General features: G+C 35.6%; 1 protein-coding gene across 1 annotated transcript in view; it reads left to right on the top strand.

The window, feature by feature from the left end:
- The first annotated feature begins 1,243 nt into the window (after positions 1 to 1,243).
- Positions 1,244 to 13,435, top strand: part of ASXL2 (ASXL transcriptional regulator 2) — a 63,356-nt gene continuing 51,164 nt past the window's right edge. Inside the window, exons 1-2 of the mRNA XM_042783440.1 lie at positions 1,244 to 1,348; positions 4,827 to 4,977. Coding sequence (XP_042639374.1) covers positions 1,271 to 1,348; positions 4,827 to 4,977 — 229 coding nt within the window. The 5' untranslated portion in view covers positions 1,244 to 1,270. The remainder of the gene's footprint in view (positions 1,349 to 4,826; positions 4,978 to 13,435) is intronic.

Below are 13,435 nucleotides of genomic sequence, written 5' to 3'. Positions count from 1 at the left end.
TAATCAGAGACTCTAGACCCCTGATTCTTTCTGTATGGTTGCTACCATAGGAACTTTCCACGTGTGTGTTTGCTGTGTATATTTTTTCTTGTGTTAAATGTCTTAATATTTTATCTAACAAAGTTTTTGGTATTTGCCTTAGAAAAATGAACATATTCTTTAAATGTATCTCTCTGTCTTTAAATACTACAAATCATAACCTTTTAATAGTATCTGATTTTTAGCTATTTTTTTTCATTTTTGTTTTCCATATCTGAACACTATTCTTATCTAGAAGTTTTTTCCCCAATATTATCTAATTTCTTGATATTTTTATAATTCTTGTTGTGTACAAGTCAGAGATTAAGGATTCAGCTGAGAAAAAGTTACTTTTTTGTTTTATGCTAGTTGATCTACTCTTTGATAATTTATACCAGTCTTTTTAATACCTGTTGCATGTTTTAAAACATGATTTGCAATTTGCTTTGCTGTTTTGTAATGTGTGCGTAATTATTTTAAGTAAAAACGAACATTAGGCTCCATGGTGAAATGTTAGTGCCACTCCCTTAATACAGGAACAAACCAGTAGTGCCCATTAATAGTTTATATTGCTATTGTTTTAAGAAAGACATGAAATGAAATCTGATTACAGCTGTAAAGGAAAATAACACGTTTATCTACTTTTTTACAGATAATTTATTATACATCTAATTCATAAAATACAAAACATGTATATTTGAATCAGTAAGCATTTGACCAAATTTCTGCATAAAGATAAAAATATTCAGAAGCCTGTGGAATACCTTTTAAAGTGATAGCATGATAGGTTTAAATGTAAGACTATTGAAACATGTTAGTTTCATATAACAGATTCAGTCTGTATGCAATGTAATTAATGTTGCTAATTAGTATCTGTGTGTGTTTATGTATGTTTTCCCTCTCATTATTCTAGAGATTTAAAACTTGTGCTAAATAAAATAGAATTTAAAAAATATACTTGTGATACTTCTGTGAGATAACTTTTCCTTGACTCACATATTAAGTACTGAATATAAGTATTAAGAAAATTAAGATTGATTGTTCTTTAGATATATATAGTGATGATTTTTATAACCATTTTTCCATAGTAGCTGTCTCTAGATTGATAAATTTTGTAGAGTTTATTAGAAGTGCTGTAAGTAGAATAAATGCTGTTACTTTTAGTCATTGTTACCTAGGATGTTAGAGAGATGCAAACTAATCTTTATGTTTGTTTTGCAGTGGGACTTCCCCGCTTGCATGCCTAAATGCAATGCTACACACAAACTCCCGAGGTGAAGAGGGCATCTTTTATAAGGTTCCAGGTAGAATGGGAGTGTATACATTGAAGGTAAATATTTTTCTTGGGGAGTTATTTAAAAAGAAAAGACAGGAAATGACCACATATAAGTTAAGTTTTGAGTCAGAGACAGAAGAATTCTAATGTTCTTGAAATGCTTATTTTCAAGAAGAACTGATAACAGTAGAACCTGTGAAAGCTTCAGCCCATGGGAGGCATAAACTTGTCAGAGAAGAAAAACGCAAACATTTTCCACTAAAGCAAGCAACAGAAGAGTGGCAAAGGTGGAAAATTTGAGAGACCCAACAGTCCTGTCGTATTCCGGCTCACAGATTTCATTGTTTTCAACTCTGTAGTCAGTACATTTTCTGCCTTTCATTGTCTTTAGGAAGGTTGGAGAAATAACTTTGTATTTTATTCTTTATGATCTTGACAGGATGAAGAAAAATGAATTTCCCATTTACTTTTAAAGAGCCTTACAACATTTGGATAATTGAGTGCTTTTGTGGAACATATGGCCTTGATGGTTTCTCACTTAATTCTTGATTACATTCAGAATTGTGCTTATGATTCATTCCTTTTTCATGATAAAGAAAGCCAAAGTTCAGAAGGCAGAATTTTTTTGCCCAGTGTTGGCCAGACAAAATCCAAACCAGAATGTGACCCGAGATCTGAAGAAATTCACAAACCCATATTCTTTGCACCATAACAAGCTTACTAATTTCTAATTCTTATACCCAGAAGGGACCTGTACTTTTCAGTGTCCTTTCAGTTATTTGACAATTCAAATGAGCTTGAGTAAAATTAGAATTGGCTCATGTTAACTCAAAAAATCTAGGGTAACTTAACCTAGACTGGATGCAAGAGCTCAAATCAGAATTTGGTATCTGCTTTACTTAGACTTCTTTCTCAGGCAGGCTCTCTCCTCATAATATATGACTCCATCCCACCCCCTATTCTGTGAGTTCTAAGTCTGCAGAGAAGAGTTCTAGGAACTAAAGCAGGAACCCTTCAATCTGATTTACTTAATTGGTTTGGCTTGATCACGTGTCTATACTGAATGGTCACAGATGCCAAATGTATCAAGTCTTCTGACTGGCCAGTCTTAGGTTCCTGAATACCCTTGATGTGAGATTTAGGTTAAGCTTGGTCGAACCAGGTGAATTAAGGAGAGGGATTGTTCCCCATAAGACGTTTAGGGAAGTTTCATCAGCAAAAGGAGAATGACAACTATAGTGTTTATGTATATGTGGGACTCTGTCCCCTCTTCACCTTTTTAGCTTTGATTTCCAGTCTTCACAGTGCCCAGTAGCTGTGCATAGCCCTCTAACATTAAAAAGATTTAACCTACTTATGTCATCTCTGTTTTACATACTTTGTTGAACTTCCTGGACTTAAGGGCTCCTTTGCCACATGGGGCTTTCTGTGTTTCTTTTAGGTTTTAATTGTTCCAATCCTTCCATATTATTAATAACATTTATTAAAAGCCTATTAGATGCTGAGTACTGTAGAGGCTCTAAAGAGGAATAAACTGTGATCCCTGATCTCTTGAATCTTACATTATAGTTACTGAAATAATTGCATGCTAACAAAATGTACTGTTATAAAATACTGTACTATAATGCACTATGATACTGTAAAGAAATAAAAATTAATTTTGTCTAGAGTTTTTTTTTTTTTAAAGTATAAGGTTTGAGGTGGTCTCTTGGTCAAGGGAATAAAATAGTTTAAGCAAAAGCAGGGGTAGAAATCTTCAGAATGGATTTTAAAGCAGAGTGAATTGGAGTGGTTACAAGATAATCCTTGTGTGGGCTAGTGTATTGAGGCATTCAGTGGTGGGGTAAATAGTAGGGTAAAGATCAACCTTGGGAGGCCTTTGAAAACCTGACTGAGCAGTTTTAGAGTGTATGTGTGCATGTGTTTGTGTGCTGAGGTGATAGCAAGAGTTGTGCAGAACAGCACGATCATATTCATGTTTAGGAAGATAATTTAAGTACAATATATTTAAAGGTGTGAAGCAAGAAAATTCACCAAAAAAGGTGGTTGTGGTTGTTCGGAAGAGATAGGGCTTAAGCTAAGGGAATGGTAAAAGAGAGAGATGCAAGGGTTTTTAGAGAAATAAAATACCTAAAAGAGAGGATGAAATAATTCTGAGGTTTGGAGTATGAGCAATTGATCCTGAAGGGCTAACTAGTCTAGGAAAAGAAGATAATTTTATTTGTTTAAGATACTAGTTGAATCTACAGATGAGAATGTCTTGGGGTGAGCTTTTTATAAAAGCTGCCTTGCATTTTGAAGGAAAGAACAGAAAAATACAGGGTACGTATTATAAGAACATGTGTAATATAAGAGATGGCTCAGGGAGAAACGGCACTAGGGCATAAACTTAAATGAAAAATAAGTATTACTTAGGGGATCAGAGTCATGGTCTTGGCTGTAATGTCATGGGCATATGGGAGCCCATTGCAGGGCTCCATTTTGTCTTAGAATAATTTTTTATATAATTATAAAAATAAATTATTTGGGAAAATAAAGTATTGAAAGAGAAAAAAGAATCATTTACAGTTTTATAATTTAGAGATAACATTCATTAATACATGTAGATGTATAAATTTTTGTGTACTACATAAATAGATAAATAATAACTAATAATGATTGAACTCTTGCCATATGCCAGGAACTATCCTAAGCATTTTACATTTATTACCTCAATTTCAGAATAGTCTTTTGAGGTAGGTACACTTATCACCCTCATTTTATAGATAGGGTAACTGAGGCATGAGTGAATCATCAGCACTTTGACCAAGGCAGCACAGTTAGGAAAGGATAAAGCCAGAATTCAAACCCAGGAAGCCTTAATTTTCCATTCTTTTATCTTGTAACTACCCTATTATATCTCTCACATACTATACTGACACAGGTATCCTTTCTAATTGGCATTCTCACTATCCAACTAAGTGCAGAAATAAAAGAAATTCGTGTGATTTTTTTTTAAAATGATTCCTTATCTCATGCTATCCAGACTCTATCTGAATTCATAATATATAAATTTCTGGACCAGGCAGTGTTTTGTTCTATTGCACATAGGGTCGCTGATTCAGAGGTGACTCAATGGCACCTAAAACAGACAACAATAACAGCAGTATTTCTGTACACACAAAGGGATACTTATGCACCTATAATATGCATGGGTATACATACATTTTACGAAACTGTCATATTATTACTGTGAACATTTCATCATTTACTTAGACTTTTATCTATCCAGTTTTCATCTGATTTAAGCCAATGTTTTTGTCCCTGCATTTGAATGTCATGTATTGTTTTTATCTTCGGGGGGAGGTAGAAACATTAACTAGTTTAATTTGACGCAAGGAGAAATGACAAATTCAGAAGATATTCTGCTCCTGAATTCTACAGTACTGAAAATTAATCAGCACAATTAGCTTGCAACAATAAATACCAGAAATTTAATTCCTATTTGCTGAAATGGTAATGATTAATTCTAATTGGATGCCTACATTTTCAGAAAGATGTGCCGGATGGGGTGAAAGAGCTATCAGAAGGTTCAGAAGAAAGCAGTGATGGTCAGTCAGATTCCCAGAGTTCTGAGAACAGCAGCAGCAGCAGTGATGGTGGCAGCAACAAGGAGGGAAAAAAGAGCAGGTGGAAAAGGAAAGGTAAATCCACCTGATCCCTCACTGAAGTACTGAATGTTGTAGGACAAATGCCCTTATTAGTAGTTCATCTTTTCCCAGATTCCAGATCAGTGTCTTTTCCCTTACTGTCTAGATCAGCACAGTCCAGCAGAATTTCCTAGCCACATGTATCTGTTGAGCACTTGAAATATGGCTAGTGTGAAGAAACTGAATCTTTAACTGAAATTTAAATAGCCACATGTGGCTAGTGACTACCATATTGGGCAACACAGCTCTAGGTTTTACCTGGGTTTGTTCTTAGCTCTTGACCATCCATAACGTTTTTTAAGATGCTTTTATCTGCCTCTCTAATTCTCTCTTCTAAAATTTGAGTACTTATTGCTTTAACAACTCTCTCCTTCCTGAGAACTTTTCATTTCTAGCAGCAAAGACTAAATTTAGTCTGCTGGTCTTTGCTATTATTCTTTCTTGATGTTTGCTTCATGGCCAACCCAAAAATTTCTTTTAGGGAGTAATGTCCTTGTTGTCACAGTTTCCTGGGATGGTATTTCCAGTTAAGGATACATTTTGTTACCTGTTCTTGCAAATTATTCTGTAGTTTCTCATTAGTGTTTTCCTGAAGAAGGTGGATCTTTTTTATCTTAAAATTTATAAATTTAGCTGTACATAGCGAGGCAAGTTTTAAGCCAACTCATGATGGTTCCTTCCCAAGAACTGACATAGTGATATTCCAGAGCAAAATAGACATCCAAGATTTCTCTAGCTTGCTTATGGTTTTGGTTTTGAGTTATAGGTGAACTGTGTGTACACCTAAGAGCTAGAGTAATGTTTGTTGGAGTACTTGACTCATTTACTTTCAGTGTCTTCAGAATTGTTAACATGCTTACATCAGAAAAATAATTCTGACTGATTACTATCCCTGCTTTAATGTGCATACCATTTTTGGAGAGAATTAAGATAATTTGTGACTTCATCTGTGTTCTCTAGTATAGCTGCTATACTTGGAATTTGGGCAAACTTTGTAACCAGAGGATTTTAGCTTTAAGATCACAACCAGTTAGAGAGCAACCCAGACCTCAGATATTAGGAAAAAATGACATGAATATAAGACAAAGCTGGTGCCTCTGACCAATACATAATTTAGAAGTAATCCCTGTCCGTAGTGGAGGGAGGGGTTGATCCAGAATCTTGTGTTCCTCAAGGTTTCCTGAGGACCTTCTTTTGGAAGGGTAGAGCCAAAAGTGAGAAGGACTGCCTTTCCTCTGCTTCTCCCCATTTAAAATGTTCCCTTTTAAGTTTAGAAGCTGTTGATCAAAAGTTAAGAACCAAGGTAAATCATCAGGCAAGAAAAGCAATGAGAAAGAATCATGTTCTAGATGGGGTTGGAAATAGGAAAATCAGTATTAATAGAGGTAAGTCTAGTAAACTAGGAACAAAGTGATAGTCTTGGGGTATACTTGGGGGTCCTCCTCTTTCAAGAGCTACCATATGCTACAGTAGCTGTTTTGGAATAGTCACTGTTTTATCTATGTTACTTTTACTCAGAACTAATGGTACTTGATAGTTATCTCTAAGACTTTGAGGTAGATACATTATGATACAGAAAGAACTATCAGTAGAACCCCATTGTCAGTAGTTGAATAGGTGGATTTGAATAGCATAACCTTGTACTATACTTAGCATAATAATAAAAGATAATAAACAACTAAGTAATAGCAAATCAAAAGCATGGCTCAAATAAATTGTTTTTGAACTGCACTTTGATTTATTCCTTTTCTAGAAATTGTCACAATCTTGAATATTTATCCTCAGTTTACATTAAGAAGAGATGTTCTATAAAGTTCTTTTCTGGTTGTGGGTAGTTTATTTTAATTTTACCCAGATAAACTGAGAATACCATTCTCAAATGGGGCATAATGTCACATTTGGAAAGTGGGGTGGGAGGTGCACATAATGTCTTATGTCATGTATGATTACTTTAAACCAGAACCAAACCTGTTGCTGTAGAGTCAGTTCTGACTCCTAGTAACCTACAGGACAGAACTGCCCCACAGAGTTTCCAAGGCTGTAATCTCTCCAGAAGCAGACTGCCACATCTTTCTCCCACAGAGTGGCTGGTGGGTTTGAACCACTGACCTTTTGATTAGCAGCTGAGCTGTAAACCACTACAGGGCTCCTGTGTTTACTTTAGCAGCTTTCAAGTAATGGATAAATTCCAAGCTAATAATAATGAATGATGTAGTCTTTTGTAAAATGTGCATCTCTCATTTATGTGTCATACATATGGTATATGGCATAGATATATAAATTTTTGGTATATATTGCATATTTGTGAGTTTCCTTTAAATGTTGTAAAGTGAAAATGTAAAATCAGCATCGATAGTAGTAGCATGAAGTGTTTGGTTTGCAGAGCAGTTCTAAATCAGTTGCAGTTAACAATAAAGGTAAAGCAAACTATAAAGGTAAAGCAAACTGATAGTGCCAGTTCCTTTTTTTTTATCTGGGTCTTTTACTCTCCTTCTGACATCACTTTATTTCAGATGCATTGTAAGACAGGAAGCACATTGAGATAGTATCAAAACCCACTTCCTTTTATGTACAAAAATAAAGAGCTCTGCCAGCTAAACTGATACTTCTAGTTAAAAATCGATAGAAACTTTCTTGATAGATATATGTTTCTGCCAAATAGGAACAGTGAACTGACTTTGAAATTCAGTCCTATATTAAAACTAATTTCTTGATTTCTGTGTAACGGGAAAGAACTTAAAAGTTTGCAGTTTTGGTTCCTAATTTTCAGACAGGAAACAATGGTCAGAGGAGAACTTTATGGAATTCCAAACCAAGGTAAGGTGGAGTAACTCCAGACAAATGACTATTAAAATCACTATTTCTGTTGATTCCCTGTAGAATCAGAGCTAAGTGAAGACTCTGCCTTTTCCTTAAAATAAAATATAAATATTATGGCATGAAGCAATCGCAGAAGTATTGTTTTTAGCTTTTGATACAGAAAAATTTTGTTAGATTTTATTTTGCTTTTAAATATTTTAGGAATAAAATTAATTATGTGAATGTATCTTTTCATTTCTAAGGAATTGCTAGAGCATGAACTAATATAATTCCTTGTCCTGTCTAAGGAATTCTTGGAGCATGAACTATTACAAGTTTTAACTGCTTATTTAGAATTAGTTCAAATCAGAAATTTGAAACTTACTGTGTCTGGAGTTAATTAAAATACCATAGATTCACCTGCCTTTAAAAATTATTGTATATATGTTAATGTACTAGACAGGGATGATTGTATATAGTAATGTCTCATTTAAAATGTATATTGGGGGGAAAAAACTACTTTTGGTAAAGATAACTTATGTGGGGAGACACCCTTTGGGAGATATTTTGTTCTTCTGTGGGGTTTTGATAGTTGGTGGCTGAGTTAGTCTGTGTTTGGTGTTGAAGATGATGCTGTGCTATTAGGGCTTACTTAGTCAAGGTATCCAGGGACAAGTTCTGGTATGGCCTCTCCATCTTTGAGCAGGAGATTGAATAAAATAAGGAACCATAGCCTCCTCAGTTTGCAGTTGACTGTACTTGATCTGAGAAGAAAAGACTTAGAGGTCTATTACTTCTAGAAATGAAATTTCTATAAAGACAGACTTGCTGGAGTTAAAAACTCTCCATATTAAGTCAGAGATTATTTACTAAAAGGTTTTTTTTTTTTTTTAAAAAAAAAAAACCTCAAATGCAACTAATGTGAATAGTCCATCTCTTTTTGACCTGATTCAATATAATAATCATCTGATGAAATGGAAAATTCTCAATACAATATAATATCTGAAAAATAATACCTTCTGAACTGATATTCAACAGATGGTGCATACATATCCAGCAACCTGAAATCACTTCAGTCAACTATTAAAACTGACTTTGATGAATTTGAAGTTCTAATATTCGTTTCAACTGTTTTTCTGAAAACATTTAATTTTAAGTTTTTTACAAATTTACCAGATTCTTTTTATGATGTTGCTTTTAGTTTTTAAAGTTAAATAATGAGTAACTACTGATCTTTTGGGAGCTCTGGTGGCGTAGTGCCTAAGGCATTTGACTCCTAACCGGAAGGGTGGAGGTTCAAACCCACCAGCCACTCCTTGGAAGGAAGGTTGGGCAATCTACTTCTGTAGTGATACCACCTTGGAAACCCAAGGAGGGGTTGCTATGAGTCGGATCCAACTTGACGGCAATGAGTTTGATTTGGTTTTGGTTTACTGATCTTTTGGCCCAAATTTCTTAATCATTTGTTGTGATTAACAGCAATATATCAAAGCAAGCATTTTGTTTCTAATCAGACAGAAAAAAATATGTTTTGGAACTTCCGGTAAGATGGCGGAATAGGCAGACAAGCTATGCAGACCCTCTTCAACAAAAAAGGAGAAACCAATTGACAGAGATACAGAAAATAATCCTGGAGCCCCGAGCTTTGAAAGGAAATACACAGAAGTGGATTAGGCACCAACTAGTGGAAGAACCTGATTGAAAACAGTGAGTACGGAGACGGTCGGAGAAGTGGACTGTCAGTTACTCTGACGGGACCAACAGCCTGAATATTTCCAAGTAGTGTTGGGACCTGAGGATTGACCTAAAGATCAGCCCTGGTTGCCAAGGGCTCTAGGAACAACTACGCTGGTGGCCTATGACTAGGAAGGGAAATGGCAAGGAGGGAGACAACCTGAGCTGTGTACTTTTGCCTATCCGGAGGGCACAGGCATTTTGAATGTTTACAGGTGGTGGCCATTTTGGATTTTAAAGTGACAACATTCTCATTCAGATTCCAGGAACCTAAGAATATGCTCCATTTGCCAAGGACAACAGGGACATAGAGATAGGTGGTAAGTGTATAAGTGCTGCCAATTAGCAAATAAGAAGCACAACACAGTACCCTGCTTATATAGATAGTGTACAAAGAAAACAAAAATTGTGGGTAAGTCACTCCAATATACAATTACCAATTAAATATAAACACAGAAATGTCACAATGCCTCAGAGACAATGGAGCATCACAGTCCACACAAAGAAACAAGATAAAGCAGGAGAAACAAGGGACCCAAAACACATCCCTGAGGAAGATGCAGCACTCCTTGATAAGGAATTCAAATGAATTATATTTAGGTACCTTCAATGAATTGAGAGACAGATTAAGGAAAACAGTGACAAAATTGAGGAAAATACAGAGAAAACCCTAGAACAATTTTGAAAGACAATATAAGTGCAAAATGACAAAATAAATGAAAAATTAGAAATGATACAAAATCTACAGATAGAAATCCATAAGATTAATACTGAATTTTCAGATGTAGATAATGAGTAATTGAACGGGTAAAGTAGAATTGAATCAATGGAAGACAGAATTAGTGAGATTAGGCGAATACCTCAGTACTTCTTTGGAAAGCAGTCAATCAGAAAAAAGATCAAAACAAAATGAAGAAAGCCTAAGGTTCATGTAGGAGCTCTGGTAGCATAATGCCTAAGGCACTTGACTGCTAACCAGAAGGCTGGCTATTCAAACCCACCAGCCACTCTTTGGAAGGAAGGTTGGGCAATCTACTTCCATAGTGATACAGCCTCGGAAACCCAAGGAAGGGTCACTATGAGTCAGGTCTGACTCAGTGGCACATAACAACAACAAGGTTCATGTGAGATACTCTCAAAAGGAATAACCTATTTGTGATCGGAATTCCAGAACAGGAAGAGACAGACAAAACCACAGAAAAAATTGTCCAAGATTCGTTGGAAGAGAATCTTCCTGGTATGATGAAAGATGAGTATATATCCTTTCAAGAAGTCCAGCGAACCCCAAACAAGATAGACCCCAAAAGAAAATCACCAAGACATACCATCATCAAACTCACCAAAAGCAAAGACAAAGAGCGAATCCTAAAAGCAGCATGGGAAAAACGAAAAGTTACCTCCAAAGGGCAATCAATAAGACTAAGCTCGGATTTCTCAGCAGAAACCATGCAGGTGAGAAGACAATGGAATGGTGTATATAATCCTTGAAAGAGAAAATATTCCAACCAAGAATTACATACCTGGCAAATTGTCCCTCAAATATGATGGTGAAATTAGGACATTTACAAAAAGCCAAAATTAAGGGAATTTGTTAAAACCAGACCAACTTTACAAGAGATACTAAAAGGAGTCCTTTGGACAGAGAACCAACAAAAGCAAACAACAACCAATCATTAACACACATGATGACATAACCCAGAAACCAACCCAGCTCTGGAAGTATCCAAAGTAAATAAACCTACAAGATTGTAAACAAGGAACCAGAGACATCAATTGACAAATGAGGACAACTACAAACCAAAAAAGAGGGAAAAAAATTGTGTAGTTACAGAACTTCTAAATGGTAAGGAAATCAAGACAACTGCAAGATAGAGTGGACTGTTCTGCACTTGGAAAGAAAACTGTAAATCACAGGGTAACCTCAAAGAAAAATGATAAACCTTCACATCAAAATAAAGAAGAGGACCAGCACAGATATTTAGCAAATATTAAAACAGTAGCCATGAAGGAAGTGATAACATGTTTCATAAACCAAATGAGCTCAGCACAGAAAATTATATGGAACAAAGAAATTGACACCATGAAAAAGCACATTACAAAATGACAGCAACAAATTCATACTTGTTGATGATTACATATCTGACAAGGGATTTATCTCTAAAATTATAGAAAACTCCAACACCTCAACAACAAAAAGATTACCAATCCAATTACAAAATGGGCAGAAGACATGAACGACACTTCACCAAATAGGATATTCAGGTGGCCAACAAACACATGAAGAAATGCTCATGATCATTACCCATCAGAGAGATGCGAATCAAGATGACAGTGAGATACCGTCTCACCCCAGCATTAATGGCAGAGTTCAACAAGACAGAAAATAACAAATGCTGATAAGGATGTGGAGAGACTGGGATTCTCATACACTGCTGGTGGGACTGTAAAATGATACAACCACTGTGGAAAACAGCGTGGCATTTCCTTAAAAAGCTGGAATTAGAAATACCATTTGACCCAGCAATCCCATTACTAGGTATATATCCTAGAGAAGCGACAGCCAGGACAAGAACAGATATATGCACACCCATGTTCATCACAGGAGCTCCAATAGCATAGTGCCTAACCAGAAGGTTGGCATTTCAGACCTACCAGCCACTCTTCGGAAGGAAAGTTGAGCAATCTACTTCCATAGTGATACCGGCTCGGAAACCCAAGGAGGGGTCGCTATGATGAGTTGGGTCTGACTCAGTGGCACCTAACAACAACAACAACAACATGGTCATCACAGCCCTATTTACAGTAGCAAAAAGATGGAAACAGCCTAAGTGTCCATCAACTGAAGAATGGATAACCAAACTGTGGTACATACACACAATGGAATACTATGCAACACTGAAAAATAAAGTCGAATCTGCAAAACACCGCTTAACATGGATGAACTTGGAAGACATGCTGAGTGAAATAAGTCAATCACAGAAGGGCAAATGTAGTATAATTCATTATTGTAAAAAGTCAAGGAAGGGTTTATATATGGAAGGAAACTTTTTGTTGGTTACGAGTGATAGGAGGGGAGAGAAGGGAACACTGCAAAAAAAAAAAAAAAGCATTGACCCATGTCACTTTAGTTTTGTATATTTCACTGTACATACATTATATTTCAATAAAATGCATTTTTTTAAAAATGTGTTCTTAATAAGTTCTTTTAATCTATTGACTAGTCCACCTTCAATTAAGGTGTAACCCTGAGTTTATTTGGACCATTAATTTATTTACAATAGCCAAAGTAATATGACTCTATTTAGAAGTACCTTTATTCATCACCTTGCTACATTCTTTCTTTCTCCAGTATGTACAATTTGGCCTTTATTTGGAGAACAAATTTATAAGATGTAGCCCCTACCCTTAAAGTTCTTTCACTGTATCTAGAGGTATAGAAAGATAAGCAGATCGTTAACAAATTATTTAATAAGTCACATATGTTTATATTTATCATATTATGACAGCATAGAGAGTGGAATAGTCTACTTTACCTTGTTTTCTAAATATTGAATGAGCTACAGGAAATTCTAAGAGACTAGTCCTTTCCTTGAAGACTTTAATCACTAGGGAAGATGGGATGTATTATAGGAAGATGACATAAATAAAGGCAAAAAAGTTGGAGTGTGTATGGTCTTTTAAGAAAGCCAAAGGAAGATAAGTTTGTCTGGAAGATGAGATTTGTGGAGGGAAAGAGGTTGGGATCAAATTTAATCTTTTGTGCTAACCCTATTTTAATAGGTTCTTGGTGTGCCTAGAGTAATGTTTTAAGGAAATTTGAGCATGTTTTGATAGTTGGTGGCTGAGTTAGTCTGTGTTTGGTGTTGAAGATGATGCTGTGCTATTAGGGCTTACTTAGTCAAGGTATCCAGGGACAAGT

The sequence above is a fragment of the Orycteropus afer genome, unplaced genomic scaffold, assembly GCF_000298275.1.
Source record: "Orycteropus afer afer isolate SDZICR_OR568_19922 unplaced genomic scaffold, OryAfe1.0 scaffold01180, whole genome shotgun sequence".
Taxonomy (NCBI): domain Eukaryota; kingdom Metazoa; phylum Chordata; class Mammalia; order Tubulidentata; family Orycteropodidae; genus Orycteropus; species Orycteropus afer.
The sequence above is the reverse complement of the archived record's forward strand: the minus strand, read 5'-3'. Positions and strand labels throughout refer to the sequence as shown.